The following is a 26,260-nucleotide window of genomic DNA, read 5'->3' on the forward strand; positions in this document are numbered from 1 at the left end:
GGATCTTTTTTGAGAGAGGATCTTGCTATGTAGTTTAGGCTGTCCTTGAGCTCACTTTGTAGCCCAGGCTGGTCTCAAACTCACAACAATCCTCCTGCCTCAGCCTCCCGAGTGCTAGGATTACAGGTGTGCACCACCATGCCTGGCCGAAAGGTAAGGACTTTGGAACAGTGCCATAAGCCTGATTTCTTACTTGGCCCAGGGTGTCCCAGCATTTGGCTAGTTGAACACATACTGCATGACCGCAGCATGGAGTCATAGAACATAGACTCTTGTGAGAGCAGAGATTTTGTCTGTTTAGGTCAGTGACATATCCCCCTGTGCCTGCTACATACTAGGACATGTGTAAAAGTGCTCTAAATGAATGAGAGAGGCAGAGAGAATTAAAAGAGCTGTAGCAGAGACAGGGCTTTTCCATTTACAGCTGGATGATTTCAGACAAGTCACTTATTCTGTGCTATTATTGTGAAGTTCTGAGCAGCTCGTATCTGAAGTAGCTTTGTAACAAGTGAAGCACTGCCTGGTGTGAGGAACGCTCTGAGCCCTCGCCCGTGACTGAAGATAGCCAGCCAGAGGTTGCACAGCGTTTCCCTTCGTTGCTCTCTGTGTTCTGCCCTCTCACTTTTTTAAAACCCATTTTGTTTGTTGTCTGTTTCCTCATCGCCCACTCTCTCCTCACCTGCATTGCAGCTTCCGTCTCTGCCACCTGCCTGAAACAAGTCTTAATGAAACGACCTGTAAATTGCTAAAAAAAACCAGCTGATGTTTAGTCCTTAGCCAACTTAGTCTTTTCCTCCTGGAAATTTTGTTTTTACTTGGCTTCCATGATAGTGCATTCTTGTACCTTTCCCGTGCTTCTTTGGCTGTGCCTTCTCCAGCGCCTGGCAGGCTGCTTTCCCTTCACCTCACCTTGTCGCGGGCTCTTGCTGCCTCTTCCCAGGGGAGCTTACTGTCTCATGGCTTCAGATGTCTTCTCCATGAGGACAAGATTGTATTTGTCTTATTCACTGCGTTATCCCCAGTAAGTGAGATTGGATACTCAAGTACTGATTTATCAGAAGAATGATTTGGCCTCTGTTATACAAGGATGACTCACTGTGATATTGCCCGAAGTACTCCATATCAGTGCTTTAAACACCGTTTGTAGGAGGACTTACAGTTGAGTCATTAAACAGAAAGAATTACCCATCTGTGTAAAACTTGAAAAATCGTGAGGACTATTCTCAGAGTTGTATAGTAGCCTCTTTGATGTGGCCAGATTCTTTATAACTGTTCTGTGTTTCAGGGAAACTGATCAAAATTTATCAGACTTCTAGTACAGATACCAGATTTTCAAGATAAAACCTTTTCTACCTCCATTAAAAACAATCACATTAAACTGTATAGTGGATCTCTTCATTACCAGTCCATCTCCGTAATTGAAAATATAGTTCACCTTAAACTTGAAGAACAAACACAAATTGGGAATATATCCTTTTAAGGTCTGTTGGGCATGAATCTGGAATTTTTTTTTTTTTAATTTTTTTTTTTTTTTTTTTTTTTTTTTTTTGGTACTGGGAATCAAACTCAGGATCTTGTGCTTGCTAGGCAGGCACTGTACCACTGAGCTATATCTCCAGCCCCCTTAAAATTTTTATCTCAACGTGGGTTTTATGCTACCTACCATTACAGAAATTGCATAATTCCTTTACTCATTTTTTTCTTTCAATTTCCAGCTTTTTTTTTTTACTGTTTTTCTTACCAGCTTACATTAAAGATTAGCTTTAGCATGAAAAGCTGAAGCTCCAAAAGACTTCTCTATTTCACAGAACATGCAAGGGGGCACTAAGCTCCATGGTCAGCTGGGCCATGGAGACAAGGCTTCCTATCGACAGCCAAAGAACATGGAAAATTTGCAAGGCAAAGCTATCCACCAGGTGTTCTGTGGGGATGATTTCACAGTCTGTGTAACAGGTGAGCAATTAGCAGGAAGCATTTGAGTGCATTTGACCTGGGGTATTAAGCTTAATGCTGTACAGTTTTATTTGGGATTGTAATGTTATCATTCGACATCCCAAGTTTGCTATAGCATGAGGGTATGAGTGATAAGTAAGGAGAAGGCAGGTAGATAACAAGTCAGGATTAGGAGAGATGTGTGTACCCCCTGGAGGGAGGGGCTGGTGCAGGAGCAGGAAATAATTTCACTACCTCTTCACGCTGTGGATAACACAAACCCAGAATCAAGAGCTAAATTTAGGTTTGGCCTTCTTACTCACTTTATGATTCCTTGTACTTCCATTTTCATCTATAAAATGGAGAACGCTGCAATACTGTTTTAAGCCTTTCACATGATAGTACTACCACTTTTAATTTTTTGAATTTATGAGATGGAGTCTCACAGTATTGCACAGGCTGGCCTCAAACTCCTGATTCTCCAGCCTCAGCCTCCCAAGTAGCTGGGATTATAGGCATGCACTACCACTTCTGGCTTATAACTTTTTAAACTGCTTATTACGATAATATTACACATAGGCCCTTAGAGTACAAATAGCTATAGACTTAACAGTCTACCCTCTGATGTCATCATCGCATGTAAAATCATTGGCTAAAGTAGTCCCCATTCTAGTCCTGCTTGGCTTTCTGATGAGACAAAATAAGTCAGTCCTCTGAGGGGTTGTTTTTCTTCCTTTTGCAGATGAGGGTCAGCTGTATGCCTTTGGATCAGATTATTATGGTTGCATAGGGGTAGATAAGATTGCTGGCCCTGAAGTGCTAGAGCCCATGCAACTGAACTTCTTCCTCAGCAATCCAGTGGAGCAGGTCTCCTGTGGGGATAATCATGTGGTGGTCCTGACACGAAACAAGGAAGTCTATTCTTGGGGCTGTGGTGAATATGGTACGTGTAGCTTGTCTCTGTCCATCTCTTCCCAGGTGCACACACTGTGTGCACCTAGACACATGACACAGCCCTTGTTCAAGAAGCGTTAATGCAGTAAAAGAGAACCTAATAGAGCACTTTCTTTGGCAAAAGGTCATCATCATGATAACTTTCTTTATTGTGTGTGTTTTAGGACGACTGGGCTTGGATTCAGAAGAGGATTACTATGTACCACAAAGGGTAAAATCAAAAGCTGCTTTTTCCTAATGCCTAAGTCACACAGCCTCCAAAAATATATCCTCTTTCCCTGAATCCTCCTATCAAGGTGTTTATTTCTGAAATATCTCCTGTCTTGGAGACTGACAATCCAGGATTCTTGTGTTAGCACTGTTGTTGTGGTCTTGTCATCTGACTGAATCGTGGGAAGGTGAGACAGTGCATACAGCTGCTGTGGACACTGTGGAGTCACATCTTACCCAGGGATGAGAGCTAAAATCTCAGCTAGTGGGGAAGTCGCATATAGCTTGAGGAAGTGTCGGGAGGCGGTGTGCTGTCTCTTGACCCAACACAGCCATTTCCCGCCCCCCGCTTCTACAGCTGAACGCCAGCCGCAGCTGTTTCTGCTTGGGGACCTGTGCTGCGAAATGCAGTGTCCGTTACTCTCAGAGCCGCCGGAGCCAGCACTGTGAGGGACGCGCAGGAACAGGAGTGGAAGCGGCTGAGGGAAACCTGGTCTCTCCGTGCCCCCCGGGCTCAGGCTCCCCACTGGGTCCAGGGTGGCTGCAGTTGACTATACTGGCCACTGTTAGCAGTTTTTACTTAAACTTAAGAATGGGCCCCATCCTCTGGGAGTCACTGCTGTTGCTCTTCTAAAGTAGAAGGAACTGAGGCCCAAGGTTTCGGGTTCCCACACCTTAGCTCTAGAAAGACGTGGACACCTGGAAGTCCTAGTTACTCCCACAGTACTCAGCACCGTCTTAGGAAGTGACCTGACTGGACCCCTTGGTTTCTCCCGTCAAGGAGCCCTCGTCTCAGAGGACAAAGCCAGTGAGAGGTTGAAGCTTCTCTGCCAGTGTGTTCTGAGTGGTCTCCTTCCTCAGAATCTCCTTTGGAGTAGAGCCTATTGCTGGAACAAACTAACAGGGCTGTTTAGTTGACCTGAAACTGCTGTGCTCCCTTTCTACTATAACCTTGAGTTCCTGGTTGAAGTTACTAGACCCCACTGAGCTGGTTACTACTCTGAGAGGCTGAGGCAAGAGGATCCCAAGTTTAAAACCAGCCTGGGCAACTTAGTGACTTAGCAAGACTTGGTCTCAAAAAGGGATTGAGGATGCTGTCCAGTGCAGAGGCCTCTAGGTTCAGTCCTCAGAACCCAAACAAGCAAACAAAACGAGCGCCTAAGCTTTGGGGCAGATGTGAAGCAAGCAGAGCAGCTCCTGCTTCCCCTCGGTCATCCACCGCAGCCTGTCGCTTTGGGAGGGTGTGAGGTGGTTCTTTCGGTTTTTTCCTCATGTGAATTCCGTGTTTGTGGTTTGTCCTTCTGATTTATTTTTTCCTTACAGGTGGATGTCCCCAAGGCTTTGATTATTGTTGCAGTTCAGTGTGGCTCTGATGGGACCTTTCTGCTGACGCAGTCAGGCAAGGTGCTGGCCTGTGGACTCAATGAGTTCAACAAACTAGGTCTGAACCAGTGCATGTCGGGAATTATCAACCATGAAGTGAGTGCCCCATGGTTTCCTAACCACACCATCACAACTCTTCTAGCTTGGAATTTCTCTGGGATTATTGGTTAGTGACCATGGAATCTGACCTAAGACCTAAGTGACAGTCTCACAGATACTGTGCTCAGCAAAAGAAGCCAGCCATAAAAGAGTATATTACTATATGATTACAATTATATGACGTTCAAGAAGAGGAAAAAATAGCCAGGCGTGATGGTGCATTCCTGTAACCCCAGCACTCGGGAGGCTGAGGCAGGAGGATCACCATGAGTTTGAGGCCAGCCTGAACTGCCTATTGAGACCCTGTCTCAAAAAACAGAAAAAGAGGCAAAATTAACTTCTGTTGGCAGAAGTCAAAATAGTGGTCAATTACGGGAACATGGGTCCATATATTAGCAGAAAAGGTAAGAGGGATCCTCCAGTGATGGGAATGGTCTTTATCTGGATCCAGGTTATAGTTTTACAAGTATATGTACAGAAAAATGTGTCAAACTATATGATATTTTATAGTATGTTAGCTGTACCTCAATAAATAGATTACAAAGCATAAAATGTTGGCTGGGTGTGGTGGCACCCACCTATAGTCCCAGCACTCTGGGGGCTGAGAAGGAAGGGTCACAGTAAGTTTAACCCCAGCCTGGGAAACTTAACGACGAACTAAAACCCTGACTCAAGATAAAAAAATAGGAGAAGCGTTGGAAGTGTACCTTAGTGCAAAGGCCCTGGATTCAATCCCCCATGCCACCATAAATAAATACATACAGCCGGGCATGGTGGCACACGCCTGTAATCCTAGCACTCGAGAGGCTGAGGCAGGAGGATGGTTATGAGTCGAGGCCAGCCTGGGCTACAAAGTGAGTTTGAGGTCAGCCTGGACTACAAAGTGAGTTCAAGGCCAGCCTGAACTGAAAAGTGAAATCCTGTCTCAAAAGACCAAAATAAATAAATAATACATACATACATACATACATACATACATACATACAGGGCCAGGGATATAGCTCAGCAGCAGAGCGCCTGTCTGGCAAGTGTGATTGATTCCTGGTACCAATAAATACATACACACATACATACATAAAATAAAATGTTAGAATTCAAGTTTTATTTTATTTATTTATTTTTATTATTATTATTTTATTTTTGAAAGAGAAAGAAGAGCTGGGCGTGGTGGTACACGCCTGTAATCCCAGTACTTGGGAGGCTGAGGCAGGAGGATGGTTGCGAGTTCAAGGCCAGCCTGGGCTACAAAGTGAGCTCAAGGCCAGCCAACTGCATAGCAAGACCCTGTCTCAAAAAGACAAAAAAAAAAAAAGAGAAAGAAGAAAAATTAACATGAAAAAGAAACATTTCCATTAATCACCTCACTGGGGAGATTTTAGATTTATTGTTCCTGAATCATTGACGCCCTATAGGCATATTAAATGTGATTATCACTTTCTGCCCCTTCAAGAATATCATGAAGTTCATCACTGATAGTCTTATCTTTGTGTTAGTATAATGAGGTTTTGTCATTTCTAAAAAACCAGGTTAAAAGAAATTTCCTAACCTGATAAAAATGTAAGGTGGTGGTGGTGTGTTGTTCTTGTTCTTTTTTTTTTTTTTTTTTTTTGTCTTTTTGTCTTGCTATGCAGTTCAGGCTGGCCTTGAGCTCACTTGTAGCCCAGACAGGCCTGAAACTCGCAGTGATCCTCCTGCCTCAGCCTCCTGAGTGCTGAGATTATAGGCGTGCACCACCATGCCCGGCTTCTTGTTCTTGTTCTTGTTTATCTTCTTCTCCTTCTTCTTGTCCTGGAGAGTAAACCAAGTGCATGCACACTGAGCTATATACTCCGCTGTCTTTTATTTTTTAGTTTGAGACAAGGTCTCACTAAGTCTCCAAATTGCCCAGGTTGGACTTGACCTTTACAGTCCCCCTACCTCAGCCTCCCAGAGTGCTGGGCTTACATGCATGCACCACCATGCCCACCTAACAGTTAAAGTTTAATCCGTCTGGGAAGTAGTGATTCTTAGAATACAAACTCAGAGGAAGCCTGGAGAGTGTCTCTGTAGTTTGAAATGAATGTTCAGAACTACTACTGCTTGGTTTTGTGGTTTCTTAAAACATTGGGTTTGTTGAGAAATCTTAAACTTACAGAGAGGATTTTTTTATACTAATTCAAATGGAATGTGGCCTTTTAAAAGTTGGGAAACCCTACTCTGTCGGTGAGGGTTAGGCCGAAGTAAGCGCTCTGTAGGCAGAAGAGACTCATCAGGGCTTTCATTCTTTACTTTCTGCAGTGGAGTTTCATGTGTTACCTACATTCCACGTACAGGTAAACTTTGTGTTTAGAAAGCCCTGCCTCGTGGCAGATTCTCTAACTCCATGACTTTTTCTTCTTGCAGCCTCTGTAGAAAACTGCCCAGAGCCCTCTCATTAATAACGCCGTTTCTTTGAAGGCATCGTGACCCTTTTCCTGATTATCCCTTCGTTTTTTTACTTCATAAGACTGCTTTGCATTTTACTTGTTTCAGGCTTACCATGAAGTTCCCTACACAACCTCCTTCACCTTGGCCAAACAGTTGTCCTTTTATAAAATCTCTACCATTGCCCCAGGCAAGACTCACACAGCTGCTATTGACGGTAAGTTGATTTCTAACTGTGTTACTGCTCACATTACTGTCTGAGGAGCTCAGGCTCTTTTATTACATCAAATATTAACTTTTCTTAACAGTATATGCATTCTCCTGATCTCCCCCTAATATCCAGTATTATCTCTAATGAGTTAGGCATTCAAGCGCATGATTTTTGCTGATAATCAGTATAAGTGCATGATAAATATATTCCTTAAAGAGAACACCGTGCCTATACCACCTGACTTCTGATGTCTCTAGTTAGCACCAGCTATAAGTATTCAAAGTTAGGTACTACCCATTTCCCACTTTAAAAATGCAGTAGTAGAGAGAAAATACACTATTGAGTTGCTTACTGGTCCTACCTGGTCACAGTACCTAGATAGCAAAGGTGCAGGACCATGTAGCTAGCTTCACATTTGCATGTTGTGGCAAGCAGAAGCTGGTGCATGGAGTTCTGCATTGGCTGCACCTTTCCCGTTCCATGACCCACTTGCGCTTGCTTGTTTCATTTTTGCTTCTCTCTCAGAGCGAGGCCGTCTGCTGACGTTTGGCTGCAATAAGTGTGGGCAGCTGGGTGTTGGGAATTACAAGAAGCGCCTGGGAATCAACCTGTTGGGAGGACCCCTCGGCGGGAAGCAAGTGATCAGGGTCTCCTGCGGTGATGAGTTCACAATCGCTGCCACTGACGGTGAGTCTGTACACGTCAGTTCAAGCTTTCTAGACAGATAGCTATGTTGATATTCTAAGCTCCTCCTCCTTTAATTTGAACTTCAGCTTTCTGGTAAAATGTTTCCTGGACTATTAAGTAAGTCTGTTGGTATCTTGCCCAGTACCATGTTGGTTTCAGTAAATGTGGCTAAAGAGGATAATAGAGGCAAGTCCTTTTTTTTGGTACTGGAAATCGAACTCAGGACCTTGCACCTTGCCAGACAGGCACTGTGCTGGTGAGCTATAGTCCTGGCCCAATACAGGTAGATCTTTCAGGTGCTGTGATAGAAGCCTCCACCTTCTCCCAGAGCTCAATCCTGTCCAAAGTGAGGGGACTCATTTCCTTAAATCTCTCCTGTACCCTGACAGCTTTATATCACCACCTCAACCTCCAGATGTTTGCTCAACAGCTCTTCAACCTTCATGTGTAAAGATAGAATTGCCGGGGCTGGGGATATAGCTCAGCGGCATAGAGCCTGCCTGGCAAGCGCAAGGTCATGAGTTCTGTTCCCCACACCAAAAAAAAAAGGTAGAATGGCCATATAGCCTAGTTATCCCGTGTGAGTCCTGACATGTATCTGTTGTCCTAGCATAATCATTAATAGCACCCCACTTTCATTTAGAAAAAAAATGACCTGCTTTGGATAAGAATCAAAATTCTGGATTTATCATCTCGGACAAACTTAGTATATTCTGATATTCTGCCTAGACCTGTTCCTCTGCCGCTTCCTATCTCAGTAAATGGTCCATCGTACACCTTGCATTCAGCACATGCAGTGGATTCTCTCCAGAATATATGCAGCTTCTGGCTCATATCACTGCCGTAGCTGGCCTCCCTGCTTCCACCCTTTCTCACATGCAGTTGGCTCTGCTCACCATAACCTCAGGGATCCTTTTATGCCCCTCTTGCTGAGAACATGTAATGTTTTTCTACACCAGTCAGGAAGAACCAAAGTTATCACAATGACTGCGTGGCCCCACATGCCTAAGACTCCGCCATCTCCCGTTCTCTTGTATAACCACCCCCAAGCCCTTACTTTCTCCATCTGCTGGGGCCTCCTTGCTCCCTGTCTGTGTTACTGGCATTACCTGTGTGACCTTGCTGTTCCCTCTGCCTTTCCCTCACTTCTGTCAGATCTCTGCTCAAGTTCAAAAACTACTTTTCTGATCACTCTCAAAAGTAATGAAATTCTATTCTACTATTATTCATCTTGCTTGTTTTTCATCACCACTCATCTTCTTCACAGCATTTATTACTACCTGCAGTGTTACTGTCTGTCCTACAGAATGATTACACAGGAGCCAAAACTTTATTCTCTTCATTGCTCAGTCAACTTGAACAATGCTTGAGATGAAATACCAAGTAATTCTTTTTTCTTTTTGAGACAGGTTCTCACTGTGCAGTTCAGGCTGGCCTTGAGCTCACTGTGTAGCCCAGGCTGGCCTGAAACTCGCAGTGATCCTCCCGCCTCAGCCTCCCGAGTGCTGGGATTACAGGTGTGCACTACCATGAATAAATGTTTGAATGGATGGCCACTGAGAAGTTATTAAATGATTAAAGGAATGAGTGGCTGTGTATCAGAACAGTGATCATTTTTACCTAGGTGGGATCAGAAGGAATAAACAGCTTCCCTAAAAAAATAAGTAAACACTTCCCTAATTTAGTACACAGTGGGACATCTTTCTAGCTTGAGAGCATCACAATGAGAAACCTAGAGTAGGGAAGACAGTCTTCTGTGAAACGATCTGCTATTTCATTTTTTTTCCAGACAACCACATTTTTGCCTGGGGCAATGGTGGAAATGGGCGCCTGGCAATGACCCCCACTGAGAGACCACATGGCTCTGATATCTGCACCTCGTGGCCTCGGCCTATTTTTGGATCTCTGCATCATGTGCCGGACCTGTCTTGCCGCGGCTGGCACACCATCCTCATCGTTGGTAAGCGGTTCGTATGTGTGGAGTTGAGGTACAGGATTGACCCACTCCTAAGGTGCTGAGGGACTGATGGCCACATTCTTACAAGTGTCCTGAAGGAGACATAATTTGTGGACTTCTTGTAATGCTCAGGGACGCTAGCCCTCGGGGTAGGAACAGGACATGGTTATGTCCCAAGCTTTGTCATTTGCCATCTCTTGGCCATTTTTTAATGTAACTGTGGACTCTGCCACCCTCATGGAATTTGTTACTTCAACTTACCTACTAATGAATTTTTTTACCTGTGTTCATACTTTCTTAAAAAACATTTAGTATGTCTTTAAAAAGGAACTTTAAGTCATGAATGCTTTGTGCATAAATAGCACTTTGAACTAAATTTTAAAGGTCTCTGTAAGGGTTTGCAAATTCATTAGATCTTGGTTGCACATCAGAATCCCTTGGAGGCTTTTACAAACCCTACTCCTGACCTTATCCCTGACCATCTGACCCAGACCGGGGTGGGACCTAGGCACTGCACTGTTACTGTGTAAAGAAAGCTTCCCAGGTGATTTCAGTGAGCAGCATAGGTGGAGAATTGCCACTTTAGATAGGGTAGCTAGTGTGTTTGGTTTTGGTGTTTTGTTTTGTTTTGTTTTTGGTACCAAGAATGGAACTTACGACCTCGTGCTTGCCAGGCGGGTGCTTGTGCCACTGAGCTATATCCCCGGCCCTGGTGTTTGGTTTATAAACAGTAAGTAAGCATAAAGTTATCTGGAGTCAGGTATTATTTCCTGTATTATATCACTCTCCAAGGCTCCTCTTACTTTCCTATGTCTGTATACAATGTTTACCTATTCACTATTTTTCCACTGAGAAAGTATTGAATTCTAAGACCATCCGTTCTAATAGCAGTGGCCTCTCCATTGGAACGGGTACGTAGCAAACTGGAACTGGTATCTCAGGTACCAGTGGTTTCTGAACTGTGGATCTTTAGGTTAGGGTCCATGCAGTCACTAAAACTCAAACGACTGCTGGGCATGGTGGTGCACGCCTGTAATCCCAGCACTCAGGAAGCTGAAGCAGGAGGATTACTGTGAGTTCAAAGCCAGCCTGGGCTACAAAGTGAGTTCAAGGCCAGCCTACATTACATAGTGAGACCCCGTCTCAAAAAAACCTCAAAGGAAAACAGAAAATTTCTTTGGGGGAATACAGAGTACACTAGTTAAGCGGGAGGATCCTTTTTGGTAAGTTTCACAGTAAGTCATGGCTTATGTTATGGTCAGAGGGAGAGTACATCTTCTTTGCTTCCAGTGCATATGGAAGTAATTAAACAGCTTACCCCAAGCTGTAATGTAACTTACGTATTATTCCTTTCCTTACAATCTGAAGGGCTGTGGGTTCTCCCTGCCCTTTACTTCCAGGGTATTCCCAGGGGTATTCCGGTATAAAGAAATAATCTTTCAGAATAGGTCCTCAAAAATAAAAGCCAGCTAAACTTTCAGCATAGGAAAATCAGCCCAAAGCTCTCTGATAGTTTTCCCTTAACTGCTTTCTTCGAGGTTCTCTGTTCCTGGCATGGTCCCTCTATAACATGCCAGGAAACTGAGTCTGGTCCTTTCTGGTTTCTACCTGCTAGAGTCCCCACAGGCTTAATACCTTGCACTGATTCTGACATATTGTGGGATAGAAGCACATTAATTCCCCAAAAATAGACACTTAAAAATCTGATCTGTGACTGTTAATCATTCGTTTATACATAGATAACCCCTGTTACATCTTTTTATTATTGCCTTAAGTAATCTACTCAGCATCCTTATCTGTGCACATTAATCCCTGTGATAAATGATAATGTATCTTTTTGCTAAACGTAGTTGTTCTTTTACAACTTCCTTTGCTAAAACAGTATTTAAAGGAAAAATGTAAGATTAAAAAGCAGATGTCCATTGGACAGAAAATGTAAATTCAAGTAAGGGCAAGAATTTTTGTCTTTTTTATTCATTCATTTAATCCACATTGCCTAGAACAGTCTCTGACAAATAGTAAACAATAAATATTTGTTGATTGAATGTGTTATACCTATCCAGTGTTTTTGTATGGGAGTGAAAATATCTCTATATTACTTCCATAATGTAAAATACAGGAAGCAAGCTGCAGCAGACTGTGTATCTTTTGATAAAGTTTAAAAACAAGCCAAATGACTGATACGTTGTTTAAGGATGCACAAATACATAGTAGTTGCCAGGCGTGGTAGTGCATCCTTGTAATCCCAGCACTTGGGAGGCTGAGGCAGGATTTCCATGAGTTTGAAGCCAACCTGGACTACCTAGTGAGTTCAGGCCAGTCTAAACAACATAGTAAAATCCTGTCTCAAAAAACAAAAACGAAAAAAACCCCACAAATGCATGATAGAATCTTTTTAAGAAGAATTGATACATACAAAATTAATCAGACTGGTTCCATCTGATGAGGAAGTACTATAACTCCCAACTCATATGCGATGATAGAGACAACAGATCCAATAGAGGTTCCTGTGAAAGTAGGAATATTCTCTGTGCTGTCAGAATAATGGCTCATAGCCTCATGTGACTATTGAGTACTCAAAAGTGTGGCTAGTGTGACTGAGGGACTGATTTTTAATTTACTTAAATTTAAATGCTACGTACAGCTAGTGACCATGCGGGTAGTACACTTCTGGTTCTTTAATGATCACATCATATATGTTCATTTTACTGCAAAGCATCAAAATTTTACATATATGTTAAAAATGGTCTTGTATATATCGCAAACGAAACTTTGTTTTTGGAAACGGGGTCTTGCTATGTACCCCAGGCTGACTTTGAACTTTCAGGGATCCTCCTGCCTCAGTCTCCCAAGTGCTGGGATCACAGGTGTGCCCCACCACATCTGGCCAAAACATAATTTTTTTTCTGTACCAGAATCGAACTCAGGAACTTGTGCTTGGCAGGCAGGTGCTGTGGTGCTGAGCTACATTCCTGGCTTCTAAAACATAATTCTTAAAAGCCATTTAAGCACTCGGGAGGCTAAGGCAGGAGGATCTTGGTGTGTTTGAGATCACCGTGGGCTAGTAGTGATTCCAAGGTAAGCCTGAACTACACAGTGAGACCTTGTCTCAAAAAAACAAAGCAAGCTGGTTGTGGTGACACACGCCTGTAATCCCAGCACTTGGGAGGCTGAGGCCAGCCTGGGCTACATAGTGAGTTCAAGGACAGCCTGAACTACCTAGTGAGACCCTGTCTCAAAAAACGAACAAACAACCCCCCCCCCAAAAAAAAAGCACAACAATAACAGGGAGGGGAACATTTAAAGTAAAAAAATTGCAAGCTTTAAGAGCTCATCTGGCTGCTTGTAGTTTGGCTACTTCAGCAGGACCTCAGTGTGGCAGTCGGTCCTCATGGCAGTGCTTCAGGGTGACACACTGCCCTCTCCGTGTAACCTTAGACTGTACTGTACGGGGGTTTTTTTTTAGGTTTGACAAATTTACTTTCTTACATTTTTCTTTAATCCATACTAAAATTTCCTGATCACATAACAGCTAGTCGTCATTACAGTAGTGTGGAGTTTACTGCATGATAGGAAAAAGAGAATCATAATATTTTTAAAATTCATAGGACTAGTCATCAAAGAATTTAATACTTACATGGTTGTTGAAGAATTCATCATTTGGTTGTTTCCAGATGTGAAGTTTCCAGTGGTTTATCTGGCAACTTGGAGAAGTGTTTGATTCAAATGTCAAAGAACTTTTTATGTAAAACAAATGTCAATGGAGGATGCTGGAGTCTGAATGTATATGTTAAAGATGCAGAGTAAGACCAGGTGCAGTAATTGCAGCCGCTTGGAAGGGTGAGGAAAGAGGACTGAAAGTTTCAGGCCAGCCGGTAATTTAGCAACACCTTATTTCAGAGTGACAAATAAAAAGGGCTGGGGACATGGCTTGTGGTGGGTTCCATCTCCAGTACGACACACACACACACACACACACACATACACACAGTGCAGAATAAGCATGGTGATGTGTGGTTTAGGGGATTGTTTAGTATTATATTAGAATATTGATAATCTGCATATAGGCTAAACAGGTTTGAAAGTTATCATCACAAAGATCCTGATATACAAATACCTTACGTAAAAACTAACAATTTAGTTTGAGATAACTGACTTGTACTGTTGCCGTTCCATGTCATGCAAGTCTAGGAGCCTTTCTGGGGTGGGTAGGGCTGACAGATGGTAGATCTTTCTTGCTGCATACTAAAACTCTACTTCTGTACCTTGTGTCTGCCAGTGGTCCAGAGCTCCAGCCCAGGAGGTGGTGGTGGTGGTGGTGGCGGTGGGGGTGAGGAAGAGGACAGTCAGCAGGAGTCTGCAACTCCTGATCCAAGTGGAGGCTTTCGAGGAACAATGGAAGCAGACCGAGGAATGGAAGGTTTCATCAGTCCCACGGAGGCCATGGGGAATAGTGGCGGGGCCAGCAGCTCCTGTCCTGGCTGGCTTCGAAAGGTAATTGCTTAGAAGAGATGCCTTTTGCAGGGACTAGAAAAGAGTATGTCCTATTAAACTGTTTTACAGCAAGGAATCTAAATTTCTGATTTTTTTTCCTAGAAATAAATCACAAAATCACTGATCCTTTTTCTTCCTAACAAGAAGAGATACAAAATATTCTCATACCTGTATTACTTAAATGGATGTAAATTAATGTAATCTACCTTGAAGCTGGGCATGACGGCTCACACCTGTAATCTCAGCACTTGGGAGGCTGTGGCAGAAGGATTGCAAGTTCAAGCCCAACCCGGGCAACTTAGCGAAACCCTGTCCCAAAATAAACAATAAAGGAGGGGGGCACACTGAGGGAGTAGCTCCATGCAGAGGCCCTGGGTTCAATCCTCAGTACTAAAAAATGGCACTTTTTGTGGTGCACGTGCGCAAAGATCAAGCTTACAGTTTTTGTACTGTTTATAGCACAGGAACAGTGGGACAGACAGTTAGATGCCTTATAGTAGGAAAATGGTCCGTGAAGGTTAAGGTGCAGACAGTAAGAGTGCTGCAGTGTGTGCATATGGAAAGTTAGTTACAACATAGGGCTATGCAGCGGGTGAGGTCGCTGCATGATCTTGTTCTTTTAGAAAAATATGCAATGCCCAGAGAAGTGTGGGCAAGGCTATATATACTGATCATTTTAAGTGTTACTCTAAGCAATGAAATTGCTGCTGGTTTTTCTTAGCTTCCTTGCCCATCTGTATTTTCTTATTCTGTACCATGAACCTTTACAGTTTCTGAAATTTTAAAATTTTTTCAAAATGAAAAGATTTAAAGTTCTTTAACCAACAAGACCAATCTCGAAAGTCACCTGAAGAGGATGAGCACAGGATGTAGCGTGGCGCCATCCGGCCCGCCAGCGTCCTGTGTCGATCAGTGTATGGAGACGTACTGCAGACTCTGCAGACTGTCTGGGTTTGAGTTTGAATTTGTGTCACTGTTGTGGGCTGTTGAAAGGGTGGCACTTTGTTTCCAGGTGGGGCAAGAGATGTTTCTAACCGCAGCTGTCTGCCCACTAGAGGGCGCTTGGGTCATGAGAGAGAAAGCTGTGGAACTAGCTGGAGTTGTTGCAGACAGAACTGATGAGACTCTGTCGCATGCACACAGGAGCTGGAAAACGCAGAGTTCATCCCCATGCCAGACAGCTCATCTCCCCTCAGTGGCGCGTTCTCCGAATCCGAGAAGGACACCTTGCCCTATGAAGAGCTGCAAGGACTCAAAGTGGCCTCCGAAGTGCCGGTGGAGCCCCAGCCCCCCACAGGAGCCTGGGTAACTGAACTTTTTGCCTTGGCATCACAACTAGGGAGACAGTTCCTACAGACTCTGCCCAGTTCTCCTGGCGGCACTCTGTCCTTCAGCTTCACTGGCCCACCTGCCCTGTGTCCGCTCATCTCACTGCCTGTCCAGCTACACTGAAAGCTTCTCTCCCCGCAAGGATGAACTGAGTTACCTCAGAACAGAACTTATCCTCTCAGTCCTGGCAGCCACTTTCCTACCCCAGAGGATTCTCTTTTCTCTGCCTTAGAAGCTCTAAAATTGAAGTTCCAGAATTCCAATTCACTGCTTTTCATATACTCCTAGTATAGGCTGGAGGTTTTAAATGTAAAGAAAGGGTCAGGCATGATGACTCACGTCTATAATCACAGTACTGGGAGGCTGATACAGGAGGACTGCTGCAAGTGGAAGGCCAACCTGGGGTACATAGTGAATTCAAGGTCAGCCTGGACTACACAGTGAGACCCTGTCTCAAAAAAAAGTAAAACATGTTTCAGTTTACTAAGGGAGCAACACATGTACATCTGACTTTGGTAGAAATGAAATTGCAGTAAACACCACAATAAAACTCTAAACCAGGGGCCACCAAACATTTTCCATACAAGGCCACATAGTAATTCTTTTAGATTTTGTGGGCCATACAGGCTCTTTTGTAGCTACACAGCTCTCACATTGCAGCATAAAAACAGTCACAGAAAGACTTCGTGATTGGGGCTGGGGATTTAGCTCAGCGGCACAGTGCCTGCCTGGCAAGCGGGAGGTCGTGAGTTCGATTCCCGGTACCAGGAAAAAAAAAGGAAAGAAAGACTTGGTTATTTTAAGACTTGGATTTTGGAGCATTTCCAATTTTCAGACAAGGGATGTTCAACCTGTAACACATAATACAGGAGTAGAGTACATGCCTGTGTTTCAATAAAACTTTACTTACAAAAATAGGCAGAAGGCCAGAATTGGCCAATGGGCTGTCATTTGTTGACCTTGGCTATAAACAAAGCAGAGTAGAAGAAGGAGAAAAACCCAGACTAGGATAATTGAAAACCTTCCCAGAAGAAGTAATAAAACCTTTCAAAATTCAAGGTGAATGTTTGCATGAATGTTGACCCGCTGGATCGCAGTGTCCTCACAGTGATCAGGACTTACTTCAAACCAAATCATGCTTTTCCCCACTGTAGCATTTTAAATGAGAATATCAGCACACTTTAAAATCTTTTCACAAAATCCTCCAAAAGAAGTTACTGTTCTTCTGTCTTAGAGTAATAGGGACTGAGGCATTGAGCATTCCCGTGCCTCCTTCGTGCCTGGTGCGACTGTCACCCCGCCATTCTTCTGTTCCTCTTGCACCTCTTTGTGTGTGTCTGTGTCTTACTCACTTGTAGGTAAATCTGTCTGGCCTGGGGAGCTGTGCCCCTGGAGCAGACCCTTCCCCAATCTGTCCCTCTTTCCTCTAGCTACCCCGGCTGACTGCTGCAGTACCTTGTACTGGGAAGGGAGCACCAGTGACTCCTGCCTGTGCATGTAGCACTCTGCAGGTGGAGGTTGAGAGATTGCAGGGTCTCGTGTTAAAGTGTCTGGCTGAACAACAGAAGCTACAGCAAGAAAACCTCCAGATTTTTACCCAACTACACAAGCTGAATAAGAAATTAGAAGAAGGGCAGCAGGTAAGAGCATTACAAGAGTAATTCAATTTCTAAGTCTGTTTTGAGCACTTACAAAAACAAAAGACCAAGACTTATGCTCTGCATGTCCTCACATTTGAATGATGTGACTTTTATAATTAATCCCAGAACCCTTGGGCCTTAATCAGGCACCTGGACTGAATCATTCTCTTCACCAAACCTCTGCTGCTTTTTGTTACTGTTTGTGGTTACTGTTTTTTCTTTTACTTTTTACTATAAAAATTTTTAAACATTACAGTGAATACCCAATGTACTCACCATCTAGATTCAGCAGTTTTTAATATGCTGCTATATTTGTTTCCTCTGTGTGTGTCTGTAATATATAAAATATATACATTTTGCCAAAGCATTTTAAAGTAGACTATAAAAATCATTCATAGTCCCCCTAAGTAAGCCCTTCAAAGGTAAAGATGCACATTCTTCTGGACAACCACAGTATTATCTCCACACCTTAACAGTTAACACTAATATTCTCAATTTTCATCTAGTACCCAGTTGATCATTTGAATTTTCCCATTAAAAAAATCCTTTATTAGAATCCTGTCAAAACCTCCACATTTGGCTGGGGATACAGCTCACTGGTATACCTCCTGCCTGGCAAGCACAAGGCCCTGAGTTCGATTCCTGGCACCAAAAAAAAAAAAAACCCACATTCCATTTGGTTATGTCTCATTTTAATCTAGAACAGTTCCCCTGCTACAACCAGTTTTTTAAAATACATTCTAAGCCGGGCGTGGTGGCGCACGCCTGTAATCCCAGCACTCGGGAGGCTGAGGCAGGAGGATCATTGCGAGTTCAAGACCAGCCTGGCCTACAAAGTGAGTCCAAGGCCAACCTGAACTGCATAGCGAGACCCTGTCTCAAAAAGACTGAATAAAAATAAATAAATAAAATACATTCTAATGTCATTGACTGCAGAAATAGAGCCAGTTGTTTGACAGAATGTCCCACATTCTGTGTTTGTCTTGTTTTCTAGAATGTTAATACATTCTTTTGTTATCCTGTCTTTTCTGAAAACTGAAAGTTAGATTTAAAGCTTAATTAGATTTAAGTTAAATGCTTTTGGAAAAACACTTCAAAGGTAATGCTGCTCCCATTGTCTTTTAGAGAGCTATGCTATTGCCAGGCACCTTGGTACATGCTTATAATCTCAAGCAAGGCTGAGACCAAAAGATACGGGTTTGAGACCAGCCTGGGCAACATAGTGAGACCATCTCAAAATTTTAAATGGGGGTGTGTAGGGATGTAGCTCTGAGGTGGCACATTCTCCTAGTATGTGTGAGGCCCTACGTTCAATCCCCAACACTACAAAAGTAAATAAACAGTGAATTAATTAAGTATTACTCTGCACAGAATCAGCTAGGTATAGGAAAGTGGATTTCATCTGGAGCTTTGCCATCCACCAGTTTTATGTGTTTGGACTTTTTGCCTTGTTTCTATGAGCTGAGCCCTAATTTCTCACTAAATGAAGACACTAATACTTCCTATTCTGTCTGTATGATTGTTTTAAGTATTAAGTAAAATAGTATCTATGAAAATACTTTAAAAAGTAATAGACATACTTAAACTAAGATTGGCAGCTGTAGCAGGCAAGATTGTTTTGCCTAGGACAAAAAATCAGTTTTAAAATTGAGAGTTCTACAGCTCAGAACACCCTGCAGTGCCAGGTAAACAACAGCTGATCACCCTACCTGCAACAAATGTATCGGTGTGAACTTGTGTGTGTAAAGAGAGGAATACTGGGGACTGAACTCAGGGCCTTTGCAATGAATCACATCCCCAGTCCTTTTCTTATCGTTTATTTTGAGACAGTCTGCTAAGTCACTTACTTGCCCCTGCTGGACTTAAACTTGTGATCTTCCTGCCTCAGCTTCCCAGAGTATGAGATTCCAAGTGTGAACTTTCTCTAAGGTAGTACTGTGAACTTCCCACAGGACTACAGCTATAAATTCTTAGAGGCTGGCATAGAAAATCTCTTCCTGAACTGCTGTGACCAGGCAACACCGTTGCTAATGTGGAACTTCATTCTATCTGGACAGGTGGGGATGCATTCCAAAGGAACTCAGACAGCAAAGGAAGAGATGGAAATGGATCCAAAGCCTGACTTAGATACAGACTCCTCCTGGTGCCTCCTGGGAACAGAGTCCTGTCGATCCAGCCTCTAGTCTCCTGAGCCTGCAGAGCCCCCAGGAAACTGGGACCCAAAGAACTTCACAGCACACTTACTGAATGCAGAGAGCAGCTTCCCTGGCTTTGTTCACTTGCAGACAAGGAGCATAAGGCAGAGGCGCTGAAGCACTTTCCTTGTACGTTTGGAGAGTGGCATTGCCTTTTAGATAGGATCTAGAGTGAGTTTTCTTGTTTTGGAGAATGGAAGGGCCTTGTAGGCCTGGCTTTGTCATCAGTGACTGCCATAGCAACAGCAGCTCTGTACCTCATGTGTTGATCCCACCTTTGAAGAAGAGACGCAGTGCTCACTTTAATTGCGCTGGTAGCAACTCATATCCCACTTATCATTTTCACCATTGATTCTAAGGTGCCTTGGGAATTCAGCACCAGGCATTGCACCTCTGGGTGAGGAGGGAAAGTGTAAATCTGGAGTGGGCTGGGATCGGGCACAGCCTGTCCAGGGCTCTCTGGAGAATGGTAAAGTATCCTGAGCCCTCTCAGACGCCCTGAGTTCAGGAAAATTTGTGTGGTGGAATCAATGTAGGATGCATTTTCAGAAAGTTCAGTTACTTCATGCAGCTAAATGCTCCAGGGGAAAAAGCATGTTTGGACTGTTTTTCCTCTGAAGGTTGGTAAGATGTCTTTAATGCGAAGTAGAAGAACAGATCATCCTCAGCACACAGTGGCCAGGTCAGGGTGGGATTTCTCAGCTCTGAAAAAAGGAAGGAGTGTCTCAGAGATTTGAGCCAGGCACCTTAGGCAAGGGCCTCAGGAGAAGACTGAGAGGGAGAGGAGCACCTCCTTCAGTGCTTCTACCTGGCTGGATCACTAAGTCTCCTGCCCCAGGAGGGCTTCTTGTGCCTCTGCCTTCCTGGCTCTTAGGAGTCTGATCTTGACATCAGCAGCCCCAGCCCCTCCCTCTCTGTATGTTTAGTCAGTATTTCTCTCCTTTTGGTGTTTTTTGAAGCCATGTCATAACCAGTGAATCTGTATCATCTTCCCTATTCACGTGGCCCAAACCAGCACTGAACCCCAGGGTTCCTAGAACCCTAACACAACAGGTAGAACCTGCCAAGTGAAAGAAATGTGGCTGCAGTTTTTTTTTTTTTTTTTTTGGTCTTTTTGAGACAGGGTTTCACTACACAGTTCAGGGGGGCCTTGAGTTCACTATGTAGCCCAGGCTGGCCTTGAACTCAAGGTGATCCTCCTGCCTCAGCCTCCTGAGTGCTGGGATTATAGGTGTGTGCACTACCATGCCTGGACCAGCAAACTCATTTCTAATGTGTCCTTGTTGTCAAGAGCAAACTAGCTTTCCAAGGGGACACAGTAAAGAATAAAACTGTATATAGGTAGTTCCAGGCAGGTGTTTGATGGTTTCCCTTAAGGGTGTGAGGTTAGGGTTTCCATAAAGCCATATAAAATGCTCCTGTATTTTGAGTCACAGAAGCTGTTTTGGTGAGTTTCATATCCTTCCTCTGTTTTGTTTTTTTTTAATCGGGACTTAAACTCACAACCTCACACTTGCCAGGCAGGCACTGTACCACGGAGCTATATCCCAGCCCCCTCTTCGTCTCTCAAGATCTAAATTAATTTTGTTTTATTTTCCCCAAACCAATCTATTTAATATTGCAGGAGAACCTGTGCAAGGGAAATGTTACCATCTCCCTAAAACTAGTGGTGTAAAGGCTGGTGCTGGTCAAGAAAACAAGCTATCTCTGGGGAAGGGCAGCTCTGTCCAGTGGGATCTTTGATTTGATGTCCCATTGTTTTCTCAATTCTGAGAAGCATAGTACAATAGTACTAATGTAATCACTGAAGCCTTTTCCTAAAATAAGGGAAGGGCCAAGCCTGAATTAAAGTTACAGGATCTGGGGTTTTGCTGTAAACCCGAACAGTGGTTTTGGTTCATCATGTAAATGCGACTGCGGTTTTCTTAAGGACTAACTGACCTTTCATGTCCCTGTATCCTCATGCTCATCATCTCAGCAGGCCTGAGCAGGAGGGTTATTTGGGGTTTTTGTCATGAGGATCGCTTCTGCTCTGGAGCTGAGGGACATGGGCACGTTGCTGAGACTGTGGGGTGACAGCGTGTGAAAGTGGGTAAGAGCCCTGCTCTGGTTCCAGAGGGGAGTCATTCCCTAGCAGTGGAACTCAGTGGTGAGTTTCTCTAGTATGTTCCCTTGGGAGGTTGAGGTTTGCTGTTAATCTGATTGAGAGACTTAAGTTCTGTGCCTTAGAGACAACTTGCACTTTCCCAAATTGTGCCTGCGATAACCATAGTATTTTTCCCACCAAACAGCTATGCAAGCAGAAACCAGTTCAAAGGTGGCAGCAGTGCGTTGGATAGAGTGAAAGGCAAGGCGGAAGAAATGCCTTTGAATGGTTTCCTGTAGCTAATTCTCAAGTTTTGTCCTGCTTTTCTTCTTTATGCAGTGGTAGATGCTTTTGGTTTTCCGGTAGTTTTGCTTGGAGTTACAGTATAACCTGGGTTACTCCTAGTGCTCACACTGTTGCTGAAGAACTAGCTTACTGTTAGCCAGATGCTGGAAAGATTGAGGATGGAATGGTTTGGCATTTCTGTTTTAAATAAACATTTAAACTTTCAATTAGTGCTGTGCCTTAGTAAGCCTCACACCCATCTCAGTCGCTGGACGTAAAATAGCCATGTTCTAGGCCTTCATGATCCTTGATTCCAGAAGTCTTTCTGTAAGTGAAGTGTTCTTGCAGCAGAAACAGCGCAAGGAACACTGCACAGAAATAATCTCTGCTTCTTCCTCGTACTCTTCCCGGCACAGTCATTTCTGCTGTCGGATCTTTTTTCTAAAGAAGATAAAATATCTTTTTTTCTATAAGACAGTGCTAAAAGTACAGAGGGAGGGGAAAAAATGGCCCATTGAAAGTAGGGTCTCCTCTTGCACTTACCTCCTCAGTCCCAGGAGGGGCCTTTCCAAGCGATTGTGCCAGTTTGTTTATGAAACCCTCAAAGAGACTGAGCTGTATTTGGTCTCCCTGGGCAGAGCACAGCCAAGTTACAACTTCTCTTGGCTGAACGTATTGCTAAAGCTTAAGGCAAAAACAGGCTAAAACTCAACTTTCATTTGGTTTGTCATCTGTTCAGAAACACTGATAATAGAACACTTTAGAGGCACAGATGTATTTCAGACACATTCATTCAAATAAGATCCATGGGGCCCCCACAGAAGTATTAGTCATGATCGTGTCAGGGCAGAGCAGGTCATACTCAGTATTGTAAAACATGGTGGTTCCTGCTGCAAAGCCAGAAGTCATTTATTGCTTCAGTGATTAACTCTGGAAATAAAACACGCTGATCATTAAACCTCACAAAGTCATACGCATCAGGGAGAAAAGCTGAAAAGTCACATCTCCACTACCTTCTGTGTAGTTGTGGAGAGTGATCAGTGACCAGAAGCAAATGTGGACCAGGGGTGCTGTGCTGCATGGAATAGGAGGAAATGTCTTCTTGGCCTGTCTACACTGCCTTTCTACTGCTTAAACAGATTAATGGGCTTCATTTTGACAGGTTCATACATGCATGTAACATGCTTCAGTTATTTTCACTGTACACACTTTCCAATGGCATAATCGTCACCATGAGACTTTTTCCCATTGCTTAATTTTTTGAACTTTAAAATTTGCTTACTAGCACTAAAGGCTCTTGGGTAAAGTAATATAAAATTAGGGACATTTACAAGCAACATTATGTGTCCTCTCTCATCCCATCCGGGAAGAGACTAGATAGAAAACAGTTCTTACCTCTTTCCAAAAGCCAAGTCAAGCTAAATTTAAAAGACTAATAGAATAACCAGTCTAAACATAAGATCAAAGGAAACGTGAAGGCAATGACTATTTCCTCAGCAACTTAAGAATGAATTACTGCATCCTTATGTCTGTAGAAACACTCCCTAAGCACACAGCATTTGTTCTCTCTGAAGAGCCCTGACCTGTGACCCTAATAACATCATCTAGGGATCTCAAACCCCAGTTTGAGGCCTGTGGGGCCAGGCAGATAAAGGAAGTGAAACAGGCCCCACTGCTGCATTCCTTGAGCCACTGATTCCAAACCCCTCCCGATCTGTTTGCTGTCCAGTGTCTCCTGAACCTCCAGCTTTTCAAAGAGATGCTCCATAACCCAGTATCTGAATGTCAGATCATATCTGTAATGCTGTCCCAGCCAATAAAACACTGGAGAAAAGCTGTCCACCAGCTGCCACTTTGTGACCTGGACCATGTGCTGCTTTTAACTCCAAGTGTGGAACTTTATTGTCTTCCTCATTAAATGTGCCTGGGGAATGGACATACTTGGTTAAATATCCAGTGCCTCTGATCTTTCCTCAAGGACTCATTCATTTTTTTAATTTAAGTTCCCCAAGCCTATTAATTGAGGACCTACCTTGTGCTAGGCACTATTCTACACAGAAAATTAAAAAGATCTGGTCCCTTTTCTGTCAGCGTTTATTCTTCAAAATAGAATTTAACTATGTTACAATCAGCAGGGACATGTGACACGGCAATGTCCCAGCTTGCTTTGATGATACATCTGCTACCTCATTTAAAAAGTCATTCAACCAACATAATGTGAAAGCAGAGAGCTAGCAGCTCCTTCCTTTTTCAACGTATGAAACCCATTAGAAAAGAACAAGTAGAAGTATATTTCCCCTCATCCTAACTCTGTAAAGTATATAAAAATGTTGCCTTTATTACACATACGCCACGGGGAAAGTTTAGGATATGTCGGTGCCCTAACATTGCATACTTTTATTGGCATTGGGCCAGAACCATGCTTCGTGGAGGCCAAGGACAGACTTTCATTAATAATGCCTTAAAGCAAAATCGTATTGTCTTTTATAAGAATTGCCATCTGGGTGACCACAATCCTCTGACCCCAACTCCTCTCAATTCTCCTATTTCTTGCAAGAACATGAAGGGTTAACAGAAAGTGGCCACATGTGAGCAGAAAAATAGCTAGATGCAGGCACTTCAGCACAAACCACAGCCACGCCTGTGAGAAAGAGCTTTAATGTCGCCTGTTCACTATTCAGTGTCTTCACCCATCAGTTCCTAGGGCCTGAAAATGAGAAACACCAGCCGAGGTTGTAATTCAGTGGGAAGCTGGGCTTCCTGCTGCGTTCTGCTGCTTAGCTATAGCTCTCTCCCCGATTTTAGCAGAGCTGCGTGATGTAAAATTTTGGGAGGTTTCTTCTCTGCTTTATACCAAAGTATTCTAGTCCTATTTATTGCTGCAGAGAAGCAGAGCCTTCTAAACTACTGGAGGAGGTTTTTGCTATTGTCTGCTCAACTATGGTGCTTTCTTGGAGGTGGTGGACGGTTCCTGATGGTCTTACACTTGGGAATGTGTCGCTCAGCGACCTTGGGAGCAAAGTGGCGGCTACAATGAGAACACTGAACATAGTCTGGGTTTTCTGCAGGTAGTATGGGAGGTAAGTCTGAGGGGTTTCCACCTTTGGCAATGACTTGCTGGATCTCTCGTGCCTGACGGAGGGTACGGATGAAAGATTCGTGCTTCTGTCTCCAGTTGCTCTTCTGAGGAGGTTCAGCCTGTAATGTAAAAGGAAGACTAATCACTCAGTGTGTCCTTCCTGAGTCTCCATGAGAATGACAGAAGGCAGTTAAAAGGGTACTAACCCACAAGGTCAAAAAACAAGAAAGGAGCAACAGTGGTAAGTGACTTGCCAGAGTGGAGGTACAGATCCAGGGCCTGTGGGGGCAGGGGTACTATTAGAAGACAAACCATTTTCCTAGCAGAACCCCTGAGAGGGCCAGTGCTTGGAAGTAGCAGGTTGTTGAAACCAGAGAGGTACAGGACTAAAAATAAGCTGGTTCCTGCCGTGACTTGTGTATCCACAAGTCCAACACCCCACCCTCACAGAAGAACAAGAACTTTCTGCAGAAATTGAACTGGATTGTTTCAAACTCAGGCAATCCAGACAGGGTAGAAAACGGTAAATCTTGAGGGTGAAAATGGGGAATAAGTGCAGTCTACATAGCAAACTGTGAACTGTCAACCTTCTGGTACCCCCTCAGGGAAGAGGAAGCTCTCTAGATGCATCAAGCAGCCTTCAGACATGAACCTTGCAGAACCCCAGTTACAGTGCTATGTGACAATCTTCCTCTGAAGGACTTTAATCAACAAGCTTTACTTAAACTTGAATATGAAAAGACAGCCACTAATCAGGTATTTGACAAAAACTGTAACAAAAGACCCCCAGAAAGTATACAAACAAAAAGGAGCAGCAACAAGATGAAACTTTTTTTTTTCGTCACAGGAGATTAAACCCAGGGGCTCCTGCATGCTGTGTTCATGCTCTACCACTGAGCTATGACTCGAGGCCTGTTTTGTTTTTTGTTTTTTTTTTTTATTTTGAGATAGGGTCTCCCTAAGTTGCCCAGACTGGGCTCAAGTTTGCAATTCTTCTTCTTAGGCTCCCCAGATAATGGGGATTATAGGCATATAACACCACAACCAGACAATTTACTCTGACAGAAAACATAATATCAACAAAAAGGATATCAGAAAAAATTATATCAATAAAATGAGTATACTATGAAAAGAAACAACTGATAGCTGGGCATGGTGGCGCACGCCTGTAATCCCAGCACTCTGGAGGTTGAGGCAGGAGGATCCTTGTGAGTTCGAGACCAGCCTGGGCTACAAAGGGAGCTCAAAGGGGCTGGGGATTTAGCTCAGCGGCAAAGTGCCTGCCTGGCAAGCACAAGGTCGTGAGTTCGGTTCCC

At 43.6% G+C, this 26,260-nt stretch overlaps 2 protein-coding genes across 2 annotated transcripts in view; one reads left to right on the top strand and one right to left on the bottom strand.

Moving 5' to 3' along the window:
* Nek9 (NIMA-related kinase 9) overlaps positions 1-20,633 on the top strand; it is a gene marked incomplete in the record, with an annotated part of 39,566 nt that extends 18,933 nt beyond the window's left edge. Inside the window, 12 exon segments of the mRNA XM_013507146.1 lie at positions 1,809-1,953; positions 2,675-2,875; positions 3,051-3,097; positions 4,420-4,575; positions 7,090-7,198; positions 7,718-7,879; positions 9,669-9,839; positions 10,688-10,747; positions 14,116-14,330; positions 15,474-15,635; positions 17,090-17,299; positions 19,357-20,633. Coding sequence (XP_013362600.1) covers positions 1,809-1,953; positions 2,675-2,875; positions 3,051-3,097; positions 4,420-4,575; positions 7,090-7,198; positions 7,718-7,879; positions 9,669-9,839; positions 10,688-10,747; positions 14,116-14,330; positions 15,474-15,635; positions 17,090-17,299; positions 19,357-19,482 — 1,764 coding nt within the window.
* A 3,693-nt stretch (positions 20,634-24,326) lies between these two features.
* The window catches only part of Zc2hc1c (zinc finger, C2HC-type containing 1C), a gene marked incomplete at its 5' end in the record, with an annotated part of 7,447 nt that continues 5,513 nt past the window's right edge, over positions 24,327-26,260 (bottom strand). Inside the window, 1 exon segment of the mRNA XM_005409378.2 lies at positions 24,327-25,063. Within this exon segment, the coding sequence (XP_005409435.1) occupies positions 24,800-25,063 (264 nt within the window). The 3' untranslated portion in view covers positions 24,327-24,799.

The sequence above is a fragment of the Chinchilla lanigera genome, unplaced genomic scaffold, assembly GCF_000276665.1.
Source record: "Chinchilla lanigera isolate Chin_1 unplaced genomic scaffold, ChiLan1.0 scaffold00122, whole genome shotgun sequence".
NCBI classification, from domain to species: domain Eukaryota; kingdom Metazoa; phylum Chordata; class Mammalia; order Rodentia; family Chinchillidae; genus Chinchilla; species Chinchilla lanigera.